Here is an 18,605-nt window from a genome sequence, read left to right as displayed (position 1 = left end):
CCACATTCAGGACGGCCCTCAAATTTTCTAAATGTTGTTTTTTTTACGCTGATGAGTGTAATTAAAAGCTGTTTCCCTTGACAACATAGATCGCCTTTTAATTACCCTGCAAATTCCAAGGGTGTTTCATAACCTCTACGAGTTTAGCACATCATGGCTTAAATCAATTAAATCATCAGAACTTGCAAGAATGGAATGGTGCTCTGCGGTTAGGCGTTAAGGGATTAGTACTATGCTGTTGTAAAAGAAGTATTGTCCTTATTATTTAATAATATTTACTTCTTTTAAAAAATATTCCTGTAATTAAATGAAACCATGCACTTATACGAGTGGGATAATGCGATATGATCATTCCATAGGGAACATTACCGAACTTATCTGAAACATTGTATTTCTTTGAAAATACTTACTTCTTTTAAAACGTGTTCATGTATTACACCCCTAGAATCAAGTGAGTAGGTAGCAGTTAGGATATTTTCCCAGTATCTTCAGTTTGTGTTTACATTAAAGCTTTTTTTGGTATTTCGACAGTGTAAGCAAACAGATACTACACATTATCTTGAATACGAATCAAGGATAATAAAGTTCGGCAACCCTGAGGTTGATAATTCCAGAACAGACAACCTGATCTTGATGAAGTGTGTTTTTTATCGCCACTGTCATTTGTTTCCTTTTTCATGAACTGGGGGTAAGCGTATTTTGTCAAAACCTGAACGCTTACCACATTCATTCCATGAGGTTATGTTGAGGATCATTAATTCAATACTCCACACGATTTTCAGAAGTTGTTTCTCTTCTGTCAAAACGACTATGAGCATGTTATGCAAGACTAGAATATTTTACACGCCCCACTTATTATCATATTTGCCATCCCAAATATATAATATGCAGAATGTAAATGTGTATAAGGCAAGGTACGACATTGTTTGACAAGATTTAGTAATTTTGTTCTTAAGAAACCACGTTTGACTAGGTGTGTAATACATACAGTACTGATACACGTTCTCTGTCCTTCATAGAGCAAGGACAAATTCATAACTCCTACGAACCATACCCTGCAGTTCGCACTTATTCCATCCTTTATATTGGAAGCAAGATCTCATTAGTCTGTACTGTTCATGCAGTAAGAGTTTCTTGTTGATTGCAGTCTGCACGGGGGTGTATGAACACGGCAGAAATGAATAGATAACACATGTACCAATCAGTAGTTTTGCTTGTATTTATTGTTTTTGAGGTATCACTCTCAGTTCATGTTGTACAACATTTGTATTATTCAAAAAATCATCATGGAATTAACATTAATATAGCACTTTATTCATCAGCCTTCGGCATCACTACAACGGTGATGAACCCACATCTAAGCGACGTATGACCTCGAAGACCTCATTTTCCAGTTGTAACCAATATCGCTTGTAGAAACCGCCACTGGCTGTTGTATGTGTGGATACAGGTAGTTGCTGGAATAGTCATTCACATTTGAAGAGGGTGGGAAAGTTTGTGGCACGTATGTTCGACTTAGGGATGAGCTTCCAGAGGGAGAGCTGGAGAGAGGGGAGCCGGTCAGTGAGCTGTTGATGCTGCTGGCGTTGTAGTAACCGGCTGGTTGAGTGTAGACTGTAGGAGATCCCACAGTCCAAGGACCGGAATCAGGTTTGCTCGATGTGCTGTAAGGGTGTGTCTGGGTCAGTCCCTGGGGTATGGTGCCGACTAAACCTGTGTAAGGAGATGGACCCCCATACAATCCGAGTAACTGTCTATAAGAACTGGCAGGGTGGAATGGAGAATCATCACGACGTTGCTTTTGTGCCGATTTGAAACGTTTGGAACGACGAAGGAAACTGCCGTTACCGAACATGTCCCCACAAGATGGATGCAGAGCCCACAGGTTACCCTTGCCTGGTTTCCCTGGGGGTCGGGGAACCTTAACGAAACAATCATTGAGGGAGAGGTTGTGTCTGATGGAGTTCTGCCATCTCCTTTGGTTGTCTTGGTAGTAGGGAAATCTCTTGATGATGTAGCTGTAGATGTCGTTGAGAGTCATCATGCCTGAAGTGGAACTCTCGATGGCCATGGTGATGAGAGCCACATAGGAATAGGGAGGTTTCTTGTTGGAAAATTGTCTGTCTTGTTGTGAGAGTGTCGATGTTCCTGAGAAACTGTCCAGATTGATGTCTCCGTCTCCATTTGACGATCCCGATGACGGAGGGGAAGGGAGAATATTGTCATAGTTTGAAGATGGAAGTTGAGTTTGGACAGAGCCATGAGTGATTTCTGATCTGACGTCGTCTCCATCGGGGGTGTGACTGACTGTGACGGCTTGAGGCATGACTGTGACGGAGTGTGCAGGAGGTGTTGGCTGACCAGATGTAGCCTCATGTCTTCCACAAGAAGTCGTAGTTAACACATACTGAAACATGGATGGGTTATGCATGGTTCCAGACTCAACGTTCAACAGGTGAAATTGTGTTACCTCAGTAGGTAGAGATATGACCGACCCATCTCCACGGCGAAGTTTATATTGTCCCGTCCAGATAATCCTCTTAACACGTGCTTTGCAGATCTCTTTTTTTCTAGATTAGGCGACCATTGATATGTAAATTAGACCGATGTCGAACCTATTAACTGTGATCTCTAATGCATGATTCCTGCCATCTGCTCCGATTGGTTACGCTCCAGATTGTAACTCCACCTTCACGTCAGTAGTTTTACAGTCAAAGTACAGCTTTGAGTGTGATGATAAAGAAAAGCGAAAACAATGCAATCACCGTAAAAGCCTGAATGGGTTCATGGATGTATTGTGGATTTTCAAGTTTGCACTATTATCGAAGATGGAGTGGGGAGGTGTTAGTGAATGTATCAAGTGGAAGACCGGACGATTCAAATTACATGTACATTCTTAGAGCTTATGTACGATGACTCAAATTGTTTCTTGTAGCTATAGAATGAACCTTAAATGTAGTATTCATTCAGATGCAAAACAGACTGAACATTGTCGCATGTACTATCCATGTATTGAAGAATCCATTTGCATTTGTCACCAAACCTGTTACTATCACACCATCGCTATATCACGCCATCTAGAGTTGTCAGTGTCGATCACCACGAAATCAAATCAGTATTTGTCGAGGCGAGGTTTACTTGGTTGAATACATGATATGTTGGTGTGTTTAAAGAGTTGCAAACTACGATACAATTTGTGTTGAAGAAAATGTTAAAATATATTTGTCCTAGTTAAAATACAGTCATAACAGCAGTATATTATGTGTTTTATTGTCGGTGCAGAGTATGGCGGCGATAACAAGATAGGCTACCATTTGTGTTACGTGTACACTCGCTCTTTTGTTCCTTCGTTCGGGAATGCCATGTGCTCAGTCACAATGACCGCTGATGTACAGAACATTCATTCACCCACATGTTCACTTGCAAATCTCTAGGATAATGGCGGAATAATTAAGCAATCATATGCCAGAATGTGATATGACATATTTCACTGAATAAAGCATTATATTTTAGGAGGTCGGAATTTTCTGGAATTACATTCTACATGTACCCCGACTATGATGAATTGTGGTGGAACACTGCGATAAAGCCAGACATCAAAGTTTCATTAACTGATATATCTTGTACCTGTACATTGTATTTCCTCTTTCAAATATTAAAATAAAACTTGTATGGCAATCTTGGTACTTATCAGGAGTAGTCTTATGCCTCTTATGCATCACGATTATAGTGATGAAGCTACATATTGTATGTGTGCAAGAATGAAGTTGGCTTAACACTTCATTGACACTACTTACCAACAGGGTCCAGTACATGAGTAGTTGAAAAGAAGGTCGTAACATGCTCTAATTGAGTTTTTAAATGACCCCAAACACCATATGCTGCCTGAAAGATGTACCTCACACCCCTTAAGGGAGTCAAGTGACACCAGTATAGCGCCTGTGGCTGCAGAAGTAAGTACCAGGGTCAATATTGATTCAGATACGCACATGCTGTGACGTATGCAGCTTTCTTTTCGTGAGGTCTTCGTCACGGTGCAAATACTTTCAAATTATTTACTGCAGAAGACGAACTATTCTATATATTTATCCCACTTCACTCGGAAAAAAGCCAGTGTGTATAATATACAGATGTCAATTTCGGAATTATGATAACAACTTTAAAAAGATAAGATTATATTGTCAATAGTTGAATAGTAAATTCCTTATATATACTGAACAAAATAATTTAAGGATATTGGTATTTTCGTGATTGATATTTCATCAGATTGTCGATGAATAAGTAGATGATTATTCATAATTTCCAAATTTACATATATCCCTATTAGTAACTATTTTGTCCAGGATAAAAACAACTAGGTGCAATATTGGTTTGATAGTCTGGCAGATACAGACATCAACGTTTTGTGCGGTCTTGATAGCGAGTTGTCTCTGTACTCGCTGATATCACAACAAATCAACACCATGCTGCAAAAGCAGTACCAACATCCAGTCTATGTCAGGCTCGATCGATGTCATTCTGAAGTACCAGAAATTACCATATCTTCTGATGTATCTACTTGAAGGAAGTGGATGAATTGACTAGATTGCTGATGTTATGTCTTTCTGTAAAAGTTAAAGTATATATTTTTTTATTCTCGGAGTAAGCAGTAACCGTATATAATGTATATATAGAAAATGGACACACCCGATTTTTTTTTATTACACAGATTTACAGCATTCGCACTCTCACACACAATAATAATGCAAAAAATAATTATTTCATAATGTCAAAAAGATTTTCTTATTGTTTCCATTAGTTGTGGTATTCCTGAAAACAGTTCATATTTTTTAAAACGGATTTTATTTTCTGTAAAACTTGATATAGCTGAAGGAGCAGTGCCAACAACTACCAGCCTCATTATTACAGAAATCATCATCAACATGAACATGCCTTTTAAACTGATTACCAGATCTGGTCATTCTAGATGGCTCTGTTCCTGGATTACGAGCGTATAGCCGAGCCAAACATGAATCTGTGAATTAACTGTGGGTTTGTCTTGTGTGTTACCTACGAAAATATCTCCGCTAAATCAGTGGCAGTATTTCACAGGTTAATCAACTGAATATATCTTAGGATAGGACGCCACGAGTAATCGTAATGGGGAGACTTTATGGTGCGTTAAATGAGTTGTCTCTACATTCACTGACATCACAACAAATCAATCACCTTGCTGTGCCACATTGTCAGAATATATAACAGCAGAAACAACATCCAATTTATGTCAGGCGCAATCTATATGTGGATTATTCTTCTGGCATACAACAGATATTCTATGATCTTCCAATTCCGCATTTAGAAAAGAAATATGTCTCAGGTAGCAAAAGAGAAAACGAATTTCCTATATGTTATCTAAAAAACTGATTATTTCTTAGGACTTAGGACACAGTGTGTAACTGTATGTTGGTTATGCATGTGCTTGCTTTACTTTATGTAAGACGTGCTAAACATGCAGACAGTGACACATTCCTTGTGCCAATATATTACATATATACTTTTACAAATATTCTTCACTAAGTCAGTTGAATTATCCATTACTGCTTCTTCATTAAACTGTCGTAGCGACGTTTCAGACAGATCCTATCATTTTTTGGTGAGATTCTCGCCTAACATTTCATGACCTAAGGATGTTCTAAACAGTGTGACTACACAAGACGTTAATTATAGCCTGTTAACATACAGTTTTCATGTATCTAGCAGGATGGGGTGTATTTGATATTTACACGAGTTACAGGAACCACTCAACACTGGATTAGAGATTGTGGAATTAATCTCGTTCTTTCCTAATTGTTCTTTGATCAAATCAAGATTACCATTCGTCGGCTTTCTGTTTGCTTAGCTTCCTAATTTACCGATACCGAGCAAGCAGCTTTGAAACTGAACCATTTGGCCTTAACTGGCTTACCTGAAACCGCTTGTCTCCATCCCCTTGGTCAGAAGATGTAGGTAAGTAAGATGGCGACAGTGGCGGGTGACTTGACTGCACGCGACAGACGTCTTAGTCCAATTTCAAAGAAGGCCGGCGTATTAATAAACGTGAAAAACCTCGTTAAAACGTTCTTATTGAAAGTGATAATACTCTGTTTGAGGCACTGTTCATTCTATTTCTGGAAGATGACACACTGTGGCACACCCGAAGATATCGTTTTTCCATATTTTGTTTAATATAGTATTCATCTCATTTCATTGTGTTTCATAACCTCAAAAAGTTAAAGACTTCATGGTTTGTGTAAAACATATTATTAAAATGAAAACACCGGCACATTCAAGAAAGAAATTGTGCTTAATGCTCAGACATTGAGGAAAATTGCTGAACTTTTTTGAAACAATGTATTTCATGGAGAATATTTACTTCTTTAAAAAGAACTGTTTATGTCGTTCTCCACCTGTGGAATCAGGTTGATTACATGGTCTAAGCAGTTAGGATAGGGAAGGTGTATCGATACATGTTTTTACTGCAGTATTGTGAACCATTATCTTCGGTTTGTGTTTACATTAAAGGTTGTTTGTGTTTACACTAAAGGTTGTTTGCGTTTACACTTTCGTAAGTAAACGAATACTTCACATGATCTTCGTACGAATAGAGGACAACACAGTTCGCAACCCTGGGGTAGATAATTCCAAACCAACAGCCTGATCTTGATAAAGTGTCTAGTTTACCGTCACTAGCTGTTGCCATTTGCTTCCATTTTCATAATTTGGAGGTAAGAGTATTTTGTCCAAACCCCACAACATGGGTACAATCAGTACTGGTGTCCCCCGCCGTCACATTGCTGGAATGTTGCTAAAAGCGTCGTAAATCCATACTTATTCTCTCAATTTACCAAAACATGGACACAGACCCCATTGATTCCATGAAGTTACGCCCAGAATCATTATCCCAGTACTCCACAAGACCTATCCCCGAATGTGTGTTGATAATTTTAATGCCAGTGGTCAGATGGTCTCTATTCTACCATCTACTCATTCGAACCTCTCCTTTTCATCTGCACGCACGTACTCATAATTATATATGGGGCGAATAAGCTGTCGTACTGATGTTTGTTCTTGCTATTGCGTGAACGGTTAGGGAAAAAGCTGTTGTTGGTGCTTTTGAAATGACAATTAATGTTTACGCAATTGTAGAAACAAATTGTCCAGGCAAGAAGGGGAAGTTTGTTACAAGGTGATAGAAATGTTTTGTAACGTGTGCTTGATCGCTGATGTTATTTTCAGATTTCCGGACCGAGAGTAACAATGTCAGTATTATACAATTTACTCATTACATGAAAAAATATTGCCTGAAACATAATCAAGATATAAAAGGATTTTCTCATAAAAATATATTGATCTGGTGCTTTGTTTGCTCCCCCGGCATGTCCTAAATAATGCTGAAGTGTGTCCATAGTATTTCATCACATTGGTAATATGGAAAATATAAATGTGTAAAACGCATGACATTTATATTTGTCAAAAAGAAATGATTGTAGTCACCAAGAGTGACACGTTTCTATAATCGTGGGTGTACAATAGATACACTACGCACACACGTTCTCTAACCATCTTAGAGCAAGGGCAAATACTTACGTTCCACGAAGCATACACTGCAGTTTGCACCAACTCCACGATTTATGTTGGAAGCAGACGATCCCATTAAAATGTGCTGCTCATGCAGGCAGGTGTTTGTTGTTGAGTGCACTCTGTATGTGCTTATACACCTCGGGACTTAAGGTCGACGGGTGCACTTGACAGAGATGAATAAATTAATGTACCAATCTGTTTTAATTGTGTTTATTTTGTTTCTGGCGTATCAGTCTCAGTTCACGTTGTACATAATGTACCTGTACATGTATTTTTAAACTTACATTAACATATAGCACTTTATACACAAGCATCACTGCAACAGTGGTGAACCCACCGGCTAAGCGACATATGACCTAGAAGACCTCATTTTCCAGTTGTGAATGACATCGCTTGTAGAACTCCCCATTGACTGTTGTATGTGTGGATACAGGTAGTTGCAGGAATAGTCATTCACATTTGAAGAGGGTGGGGAAGTTTGTGGCACGTATGTTCGGCTTAGGGATGAGCTTCCAGAGGGAGAGCTGGAGAGAGGGGAGCCGGTCAGTGAGCTGTTGATGCTGCTGGCGTTGTAGTAACCGGCTGGTTGAGTGTAGACTGTAGGAGATCCCACAGTCCAAGGACCGGAATCAGGTTTGTACGATGTGCTGTAAGGGTGTGTCTGGGTCAGTCCCTGGGGTATGGTGCCGACTAAACCTGTGTAAGGAGATGGACCCCCATACAATCCGAGTAACTGTCCATAAGAACTGGCAGGATGGAATGGAAAATCATCACGACGTTGCTTTTGTGCCGATTTGAAACGCTTGGAACGACGAAGGAAACTGCCATTACCGAACATGTCCCCACAAGATGGATGCAGAGCCCACAGGTCACCCTTGCCTGGTTTCCCTGGAGGTCGGGGAACCTTAACGAAACAATCATTGAGGGAGAGGTTGTGTCTGATGGAGTTCTGCCATCTCCTTTGGTTGTCTTGGTAGTAGGGAAATCTCTTGATGATGTAGTTGTAGATGTCGTTGAGAGTCATCATTCCTGATGTGGAACTCTCGATGGCCATGGTGATGAGAGCCACATAGGAATAGGGAGGTTTCTTGTTGGAAAATTGTCTGTCTTGTTGTGAGAGTGTCGATGTTCCTGAGAAACTATCCAGATTGATGTCTCCGTCTCCATTCGAAGATACCGATGAGGAAGGTGAGGGGAGAATATTGTCATAGTTTGGAGATGGTAGTTGAGTTCGGAGAGACGCATGAGTGATCTCTGATGTGACGTCTTCTTTGGAGGCTTGAGGCACGACAGTGACGGAGTGTGCAGGAGGTGTCGGTTTACCAGATGTGGTCTGCTGTCCAATACCAAGAGTTGTACTTGGCGCATACTGAAACATGGATGGATTATACATGATTCCTGACTCAAGGTGCAGCAGATGAAATTGTGTTACCTCAGTAGGCAATCGAATGTTCCTTTCCATCTCCACGGCGAGATTTATATGCCCCGTCCAGTTAATCCCCTCGACACGCGCTATACAGATCTCTTTTGTCTTTAGATTATGTATCAATTGATACGTTAATTAGATTTGTAGATGCAATGGGTGTGCCCTCAGTCACGTGACGCTGAAAGTTACCTCTGGCCAGGACAATAAGGCAGCAACACCTTGTTGCTTCTTCACGATCTCCATGTTATATAAAAACAAATACATTCACAGTTCTCTTTGAAAATAACCCAAAACATGATACATGATCCGATAACAATTGCTCTGTTTGAGTAAAATGCTGCAGATTTGACGGACTTAATCTTTTTCAGAAATCCAAAAGCCGAAAAATGCTTATGGTATTTTGTACGATGAAACTACAAACCCTTCCAATAAAGTGAACATTGAATTGATCTGAATGTCCAATGTAACTGACTACGGTATCTTGGGGTCGTGTTACCTAGCTGCTTTATTGCCATAAAGCTAATGCAATGTCGCAACAGTTCAGTCCCATTCCGTCCAGGGACACAAATATTGGTACTCACAATAAATAACATCCACTTTTGTGACGAAAACTTCAACGATGGTACTAAGTATTGCTACACAGAGTAGTGTTTCAAGTTTAGGGTTTCGACGAAGTTGAAAAAAGGTTACATGTATATTAGGTTGAAAATGTTTGTTTAGTGCACTCAGAATACAATGCCCTGCCTTTTGTGGCTGGCGGGATACATAAATTCTGAAAAACAATTGAATAGTTTTTATAAGTTATGAATACACATGTAATTATAGACACGGCTTCCAGGTATATGCGTCTTAGTGTAAGGGTGATTGTGTTTCTGATGCCGGGTGTATACCCATCTATTGTGCCGCATAAGATCCAATGGCAGGACATTGCAATCTAATGTTTTAGACTGATCATGGTTCGTTTTACTGCCTCCAAACCGCATTTTAATTTAATATTCAGATCTTCCTGAACTTTCGATTAAGATATACACAATGACTAAATGTACTTTCACAACACTGGCGACACAAGAAGACGACATGAACATGCGTTCACAGACGAGACAAACACTGACAGTGTTAGTTATTGGAATAATGAAACGCTAATTGAAGCTAATAAAATGTCACTACAGGTTGTTTGAATTATCAGTATCACACCTTGTATCGAAATCCTTACCCAAGGGCGTCAGGTGAAATACGGTGTCTCCCCCGGGCCTATCTCCCTGACTCCTCCTGAATTAATGTCCAGGGTCAATATTGAACCACGTGTACTAATTTCGTGACATTCTTTTCAGTATGCGGTCGTAGCAGTCGGGTTACGTAGTGCGTAAATCAAATATCTTCGACTATGACCTATACACCTGATGTGCATGGCGTGCATAGATATGAGATTCATATCTGTCCATTGTGCCAGGTACATTGTTCCCAGGTGTGTCATTAAAATCAGTTTACCCACTTCCTTGTGTAAAACCCCCATATTTCACCTTTCGACAGCCCGGGTGGACATCGGTTTTTTTTCAGTAATGCTTCTCCTCCACGTAAATACAAAATCCTCATAATCAAAATTTACATGTTGATATTAACATGGCGGAGTTTGCCAGGCAACAACCGACAGGCTATTTAAAGTACAGTAGTTACTCAACAATATTGTTCAACATGCACAGCATACCACTGTGCTTACTGATCCCCACTTATCAAACACAGTCGACATCACCAAGTGGATATGTAAATTCTCCGAGTCACAATATCTTTTGACAACCTGTTGGTGTTCCAGCATCAACAATAACAAAGACGTTGTTCGTGGTTCATAGTCCTCACCATTACATAATTCTAACACCTTAGGATGATTAAACTAGGGGTAGCTGACGTACAAATCGTGAATAATGATTAGTGAAACATACATTTAATTTGTCAATGATTTGTTTACTGAAGAATGTTGCGAGACCCTCTCACAGATTTGTAACAAGAGATGCGTGCCCTGATTGGTTGGACGGTAGGGTAGTCTAGTGGTTAGAATTTAAGTGATATATTGCCATACAGGGGTTGATTTTCTTCATGTGTACAATGTGTGGAGCCAGTTTTCTGGTTTTCCTCGAAATGATACTGATGGAATATCGCTAAAGTGGCATAAAAGCGTACTCATTTACTTATCACTTTAAAAAAGCTCTAAGACTGTTCCACGCAGTCACCCTCCCCATCTTTATACATGACTTATTCTGGCCTACTTGATGCTGACATTGCAACACTATGTTACATGGCGTTTACACCAGGTTACACTGGAACGGTGATACACCAGGTGACCACCACGAAAAAAGCAACACCATAGACTGTCATATATTGTTCAAATTCGTGACATCTCAACAGAATCATCGCTAAAAAGGGAACCAAATTATACGAATCTGACAATGAGCTGACACAAGTAATCGTAATGGGGAGACTTAATGGTGCGTTAAACGAGTTGTCTCTACTCTCACTGACATCACATCAAATCAACACCACGCTCTGCCACATTGTCAGAATATATAACAGCAGAAACAACATTCAATCTGTGTCAGGAGCAATCTATATGTGGATTATTCTTCTGGAATAAAAAATATGCAACCTTCCAATTTAGTGTTTAGAATAATGATACCGGATTCGGCTAAAGAGAATAAAATTCAATAACTATGCGTTTTGTACTTTTATTTCAAGGATATTTCTTGTTACTGTTTTGAAATGTTCTCATTGTGTGTAAGTGTATGTTGGTGTGTACTTGCTGCATGTAAGACGTGCTAAATATGTAGACAGTGACACATTCCTTGTGGCAGTATGTTATTATATTGACCTGTATATGTTCTACTCCAAGTAGCCAACTGGAGTATCCAATACAACTTAAGTGCCACAGCAGGGGACACAGTCATGGCGACGTTTCAGATAGATTCCTTAATGTCTAAGAGATCTACCTAACACAAACTTCATGCCGTAAGCATGTTGTCAGCAGTGTGACAAAACAAGTTGTTGAGATGTTCACATACAGTTTTGTCAGCCTTTTAGGATGAGGTGCATTCGATGTTTACAGGAGTCTGTCAATACTGGATTAGAGATTGTGGGATTAATCACGTCCTTTCTTAATTATTCTTTGATCAAATCAAGATTACCATTCGTCGGCTTTCTGTTTGCTTAGATTCCTAATTTACCCGTACGGAACAAGCAGCTTTGTTAAGCAAGCAATGCCGAAACTCAACCAGTTGGTCTTAACTGGCTTATTTGAAACCGCTTATCTCCTTTTACCATCCTCTTGGTCAGAGGATGTTGGTAAGTAAGATGGCGACAGTGGCGGGTGACTTTACTGCACGCGACAGTCGTCTTAGTCCAATTTCAAAGAAGGCCGGCGTATTAATAAACGTGAAAAATCTCGTTAAAACGTTCTTATTGTAAGTGATAATACTTTGGGAGGCATTGTCAATTCATAACACTTCTGCACGATGCTACAACGTGGCACACCCGAAGATGTCGTTTTTGCCATATTTTGCTCACATCTGCATTTTCATCATGATAATTTGTACTCCCACATTCAGGATGGCCCTCTTTTATTATCTAAATGTTGTTTTTGAAAGGTGTAATAAAACGTATTTTATCCTAGCCGTTTTTGCTTTAATTACACTGCAGATTCCAGGGGTATTTTACAACCTCTATGAATTAAACAGATCATGGCTTACATCAAATGTGTTATGTTTGGGATTACACTTTCTCAGTAAAGTACAAATTCTAATACATATGTTACACTAGACGACTTTGTAGATGGCACTGTGTAATCACAGATCATGGCTTACATCAAATGTAGTAATTGAATCAAATCATCGATCAAAACGTGAAAGAACGGACTGTGCTTCTCGGCAAAGCGTTAAGGGAATAGTACTATACTTAGTTTTATGAAACAAATATTGACTTCTCATAAAAAACTCAAACTATTCCTGTAATTGAATTCAATTACTTGCAAGAATGAAAGAGTGTTCTATCAACGTATTAAAAAAATGGCTGAACTTATTTGAAATATTACATTTCATTGAAAATAGTCACTTCTCTGAAAACTATTCATGTCTTGTTCCCCCAAAATATGAAGTCTCCCAAGTTTGAAGTTTGATTTCAATTTCATCCCAAATTCCCATAACCCATAGATGAAGATGCGCTTTCCCTTTAGAAAATTTGACAAGAAATATCCTCGAAAGCCCGCAATTCACACCCATATCTTTGGATAGGGTGACACAGGTAATCGTAACGGGGAAGCCTAATTGTGCGCTAAATGAGTTGTCTCTACACTCACTGACATCACAACAAATCAACACCATGCTATGGCACATTGTCAGAACGTATAACAGCAGAAACAACATCCAATCTGTGTCAAAAGCTAATACAGTGGCGATCGTGCTTTGTCGAGTTTGTGGATAGGAAGAGTATATGGTGATTATATGCTATGTAATTGCTCGTGCACTTTTTGCTGTTAAATTAAGACATGAAGGTTATTAAGATTCTTAATTTACCATTGTTAACATGTATACACAAACACACTCGCCTTTGTGTCGAAACTTTACATATATGTAATACCCTGAGCATGTGTTCCCCAAAGTGACAAAACAAGTGGCTACATTGTTAACATGCTTTTCCCATGTCAGTAGAACTCGTCTGTTTCTTCACCTTAACGTTTTAGCTGATAATGTCGGTGTATTTTATGTTTCAATATAACAAGATTCAATCATCTGGGGATTAGAGTTTGTAGTTAGTCCGCTACCAATTGTGATTTGATCAAACAGAGATTACCTTTTGTCGGTTTCCTGTTTGTTTAACCTCGTAATCTACCTTAAGGAACAAGCACTACCATTACCACTAAGTCTTCTTCATTAAACTGTCGTAGCGACGTTTCAGACAGATCCCATCATTCTTAGGACTTAGGACACAGTGTGTAACTGTATGTTGGTTGTGCATGTGCTTGCTTTACTTTATGTAAGACGTGCTAAACATGCAGACAGTGACACATTCCTTGTGCCAATATATTACATATATACTTTTACAAATATTCTTCACTAAGTCAGTTGAATTATCCATTACTGCTTCTTCATTAAACTGTCGTAGCGACGTTTCAGACAGATCCCATCATTTTTTGGTGAGATTCTCGCCTAACATTTCATGACCTAAGGATGTTCTAAACAGTGTGACTACACAAGACGTTAATTATAGCCTGTTAACATACAGTTTTCATGTATCTAGCAGGATGGGGTGTATTTGATATTTACACGAGTTACAGGAACCACTCAACACTGGATTAGAGATTGTGGAATTAATCTCGTTCTTTCCTAATTGTTCTTTGATCAAATCAAGATTACCATTCGTCGGCTTTCTGTTTGCTTAGCTTCCTAATTTACCGATACCGAGCAAGCAGCTTTGAAACTGAACCATTTGGCCTTAACTGGCTTACCTGAAACCGCTTGTCTCCATCCCCTTGGTCAGAAGATGTAGGTAAGTAAGATGGCGACAGTGGCGGGTGACTTGACTGCACGCGACAGACGTCTTAGTCCAATTTCAAAGAAGGCCGGCGTATTAATAAACGTGAAAAACTCTTTAAAACGTTCTTATTGAAAGTGATAATACTCTGTTTGAGGCACTGTTCATTCTATTTCTGGAAGATGACACACTGTGGCACACCCGAAGATATCGTTTTTCCATATTTTGTTTAATATAGTATTCATCTCATTTCATTGTGTTTCATAACCTCAAAGAGTTAAATACTTCATGGTTTGTGTAAAAAATATTATTAAAATGAAAACACCGGCACATTCAAGAAAGAAATTGTGCTTAATGCTCAGACATTGAGAAAAATTGCTGAACTTTTTTGAAACAATGTATTTCATGGAGAATATTTACTTACCATTATCTTCAGTTTGTGTTTACATTAAAGGTTGTTTGTGTTTACATTAAAGGTTGTTTGCGTTTACACTTTCGTAAGTAAACGAATACTTCACATGATCTTCGTACGAATAGAGGACAACACAGTTCGCCACCCTGGGGTAGATAATTCCAAACCAACAGCCTGATCTTGATAAAGTGTCTAGTTTACCGTCACTAGCTGTTGCCATTTGCTTCCATTTTCATAATTTGGAGGTAAGAGTATTTTGTCCAAACCCCACAACATGGGTACAATCAGTACTGGTGTCCCCCGCCGTCACATTGCTGGAATGTTGCTAAAAGCGTCGTAAATCCATACTTATTCTCTCAATTTACCAAAACATGGACACAGACCCCATTGATTCCATGAAGTTACGCCCAGAATCATTATCCCAGTACTCCACAAGACCTATCCCCGAATGTGTGTTGATAATTTTAACACCAGTGGTCAGAGGGTCTCTATTCTACCAAAATTATTAATTGTATTTTAAACATTTTCATACTCATTCGAACCTCTCCTTTTGATCTGCACGTACATACACATAATTATATATGGGGCGAATAAGCTGTCGTACTGATGTTGTTCTTGCTATTGCGTGAAGGGTTAGGGAAAAAGGTGATGTTGGTGCTTTTGAAATGACAGTTAATGTTTACGCAATTGTAGAAACAAATTGTCCAGGCAAGAAGGGGAAGTTTGTTACAAGGTGATAGAAATGTTTTGTAACTTGTGCTTGAACGCTGAGGTTATTTTCAGATTTCCGGATCGAGAGTCACAATTTCAGTATTATGCAATTTACTCATTACATGAAAAAATCTGAAACATAAGCAAGATGCAAAGGGATTTTCTCATAAAATATATATTGATCTGGTGCTTTGTTTGCTCCCCCGGCATGTCCTAAATAATGCTGAAGTGTGTCCATAGTATTTCATCACATTGGTAATGTGGAAAATATAAATGTGTAAAACGCTTGACATTTTTATTTGTCAAAAAGAAATCTTTGTAGTCACCAAGAGTGACACGTTTCTCTGATCGTGGGTGTACCATAGATACACTACGTACACACGTTCTCTAACCATCTTAGAGCAAGGGCAAATACTTACGTTCCACGAAGCATACACTGCAGTTTGCACCAACTCCACGATTTATGTTGGAAGCAGACGATCCCATTAACCTGTGCTGCTCATGCAGGCAGGTGTTTGTTGTTGAGTGCACTCTGTATGTGCTTATACACCTCGGGACTTAAGGTCGACGGGTGCACTTGAGAGAGATAAATTAAATTAATGTACCAATCTGTTTTAATTGTGTTTATTTTGTTTCTGGCGTATCAGTCTCAGTTGTACATAATGTACCTGTACATGTATTTTTAAACTTACATTAACATATAGCACTTTATACACAAGCATCACTGCAACAGTGGTGAACCCACACTAAGCGACATATGACCTAGAAGACCTCATTTTCCAGTTGTGAATGACATCGCTTGTAGAACTCCCCACTGATTGTTGTATGTGTGGATACAGGTAGTTGCAGGAATAGTCATTCACATTTGAAGAGGGTGGGGAAGTTTGTGGCACGTATGTTCGACTTAGGGATGAGCTTCCAGAGGGAGAGCTGGAGAGAGGGGAGCCGGTCAGTGAGCTGTTGATGCTGCTGACGTTGTAGTAACCGGCTGGTTGAGTGTAGACTGTAGGAGATCCCACAGTCCAAGGACCGGAATCAGGTTTGCTCGATGTGCTGTAAGGGTGTGTCTGGGTCAGTCCCTGGGGTATGGTGCCGACTACACCTGTGTAAGGAGATGGACCCCCATACAATCCGATTAACTGTCCATAAGAACTGGCAGGATGGAATGGAAAATCATCACGACGTTGCTTTTGTGCCGATTTGAAACGCTTGGAACGACGAAGGAAACTGCCATTACCGAACATGTCCCCACAAGATGGATGCAGAGCCCACAGGTTACCCTTGCCTGGTTTCCCTGGAGGTCGGGGAACCTTAACGAAACAATCATTGAGGGAGAGGTTGTGTCTGATGGAGTTCTGCCATCTCCTTTGGTTGTCTTGGTAGTAGGGAAATCTCTTGATGATGTAGTTGTAGATGTCGTTGAGAGTCATCATTCCTGATGTGGAACTCTCGATGGCCATGGTGATGAGAGCCACATAGGAATAGGGAGGTTTCTTGTTGGAAAATTGTCTGTCTTGTTGTGAGAGTGTCGATGTTCCTGAGAAACTATCCAGATTGATGTCTCCGTCTCCATTCGAAGATACCGATGAGGAAGGTGAGGGGAGAACATTGTCATAGTTTGGAGATGATAGTTGAGTTCGGAGAGACGCATGAGTGATCTCTGATGTGACGTCTTCTTTGGAGGCTTGAGGCACGACAGTGACGGAGTGTGCAGGAGGTGTCGGTTTACCAGATGTGGTCTGCTGTCCAATACCAAGAGTTGTACTTGGCGCATACTGAAACATGGATGGATTATACATGATTCCTGACTCAAGGTGCAGCAGATGAAATTGTGTTACCTCAGTAGGCAATCGAATGTTCCTTTCCATCTCCACGGCGAGATTTATATGCCCCGTCCAGTTAATCCCCTCGACACGCGCTATACAGATCTCTTTTGTCTTTAGATTATGTATCAATTGATACGTTAATTAGATTTGTAGATGCAATGGGTGTGCCCTCAGTCACGTGACGCTGACAGTTACCTCTGGCCAGGACAATAAGGCAGCAACACCTTGTTGCTTCTTCACGATCTCCATGTTATATAAAAACAAATACATTCACAGTTCTCTTTGAAAATAACCCAAAACATGATACATGATCCGATAACAATTGCTCTGTTTGAGTAAAATGCTGCAGATTTGACGGACTTAATCTTTTTCAGAAATCCAAAAGCCGAAAAATGCTTATGGTATTTTGTACGATGAAACTACAAACCCTTCCAATAAAGTGAACATTGAATTGATCTGAATGTCCAATGTAACTGACTACGGTATCTTGGGGTCGTGTTACCTAGCTGCTTTATTGCCATAAAGCTAATGCAATGTCGCAACAGTTCAGTCCCATTCCGTCCAGGGACACAAATATTGGTACTCACAATAAATAACATCCACTTTTGTGACGAAAACTTCAACGATGGTACTAAGTATTGCTACACAGAGTAGTGTTTCAAGTTTAGGGTTTCGACGAAGTTGAAAAAAGGTTACATGTATATTAGGTTGAAAATGTTTGTTTAGTGCACTCAGAATACAATGCCCTGCCTTTTGTGGCTGGCGGGATACATAAATTCTGAAAAACAATTGAATAGTTTTTATAAGTTATGAATACACATGTAATTATAGACACGGCTTCCAGGTATATGCGTCTTAGTGTAAGGGTGATTGTGTTTCTGATGCCGGGTGTATACCCATCTATTGTGCCGCATAAGATCCAATGGCAGGACATTGCAATCTAATGTTTTAGACTGATCATGGTTCGTTTTACTGCCTCCAAACCGCATTTTAATTTAATATTCAGATCTTCCTGAACTTTCGATTAAGATATACACAATGACTAAATGTACTTTCACAACACTGGCGACACAAGAAGACGACATGAACATGCGTTCACAGACGAGACAAACACTGA

The 18,605-nt window shown here is 39.6% G+C and overlaps 3 protein-coding genes across 3 annotated transcripts; all 3 read right to left on the bottom strand.

Annotated features, from left to right (window-relative positions):
* Window positions 1-1,357: 1,357 nt before the first annotated feature.
* On the bottom strand, window positions 1,358-2,071 carry LOC137276901 (forkhead box protein B2-like). Its single transcript, XM_067808550.1, has one exon. It carries the CDS (start codon window positions 2,069-2,071, stop codon window positions 1,358-1,360), a length of 714 nt encoding a protein of 237 aa, XP_067664651.1.
* Window positions 2,072-7,939: 5,868 nt separating this feature from the next.
* Window positions 7,940-8,992, bottom strand: LOC137276900 (protein lin-31-like). Its single transcript, XM_067808549.1, has one exon. It carries the CDS (start codon window positions 8,990-8,992, stop codon window positions 7,940-7,942), a length of 1,053 nt encoding a protein of 350 aa, XP_067664650.1.
* A 7,416-nt stretch (window positions 8,993-16,408) lies between these two features.
* Window positions 16,409-17,461, bottom strand: LOC137276899 (forkhead box protein B1-like). Its single transcript, XM_067808548.1, has one exon. It carries the CDS (start codon window positions 17,459-17,461, stop codon window positions 16,409-16,411), a length of 1,053 nt encoding a protein of 350 aa, XP_067664649.1.
* Window positions 17,462-18,605: the final 1,144 nt, after the last annotated feature.

The sequence above is a fragment of the Haliotis asinina genome, chromosome 3, assembly GCF_037392515.1.
Source record: "Haliotis asinina isolate JCU_RB_2024 chromosome 3, JCU_Hal_asi_v2, whole genome shotgun sequence".
Taxonomy (NCBI): domain Eukaryota; kingdom Metazoa; phylum Mollusca; class Gastropoda; order Lepetellida; family Haliotidae; genus Haliotis; species Haliotis asinina.
Note: the sequence above shows the minus strand (reverse complement) of the source record. Positions and strands in the feature narration are given on the sequence as shown.

What these genes read in the sequence shown, in the direction of transcription:
- LOC137276900 (XM_067808549.1), bottom strand. Translation starts at nt 8,992, where the DNA reads ATGTATAATCCATCCATGTTTCAGTATGCGCCAAGTACAACTCTTGGT.
- LOC137276901 (XM_067808550.1), bottom strand. Translation starts at nt 2,071, where the DNA reads ATGGCCATCGAGAGTTCCACTTCAGGCATGATGACTCTCAACGACATC.
- LOC137276899 (XM_067808548.1), bottom strand. Translation starts at nt 17,461, where the DNA reads ATGTATAATCCATCCATGTTTCAGTATGCGCCAAGTACAACTCTTGGT.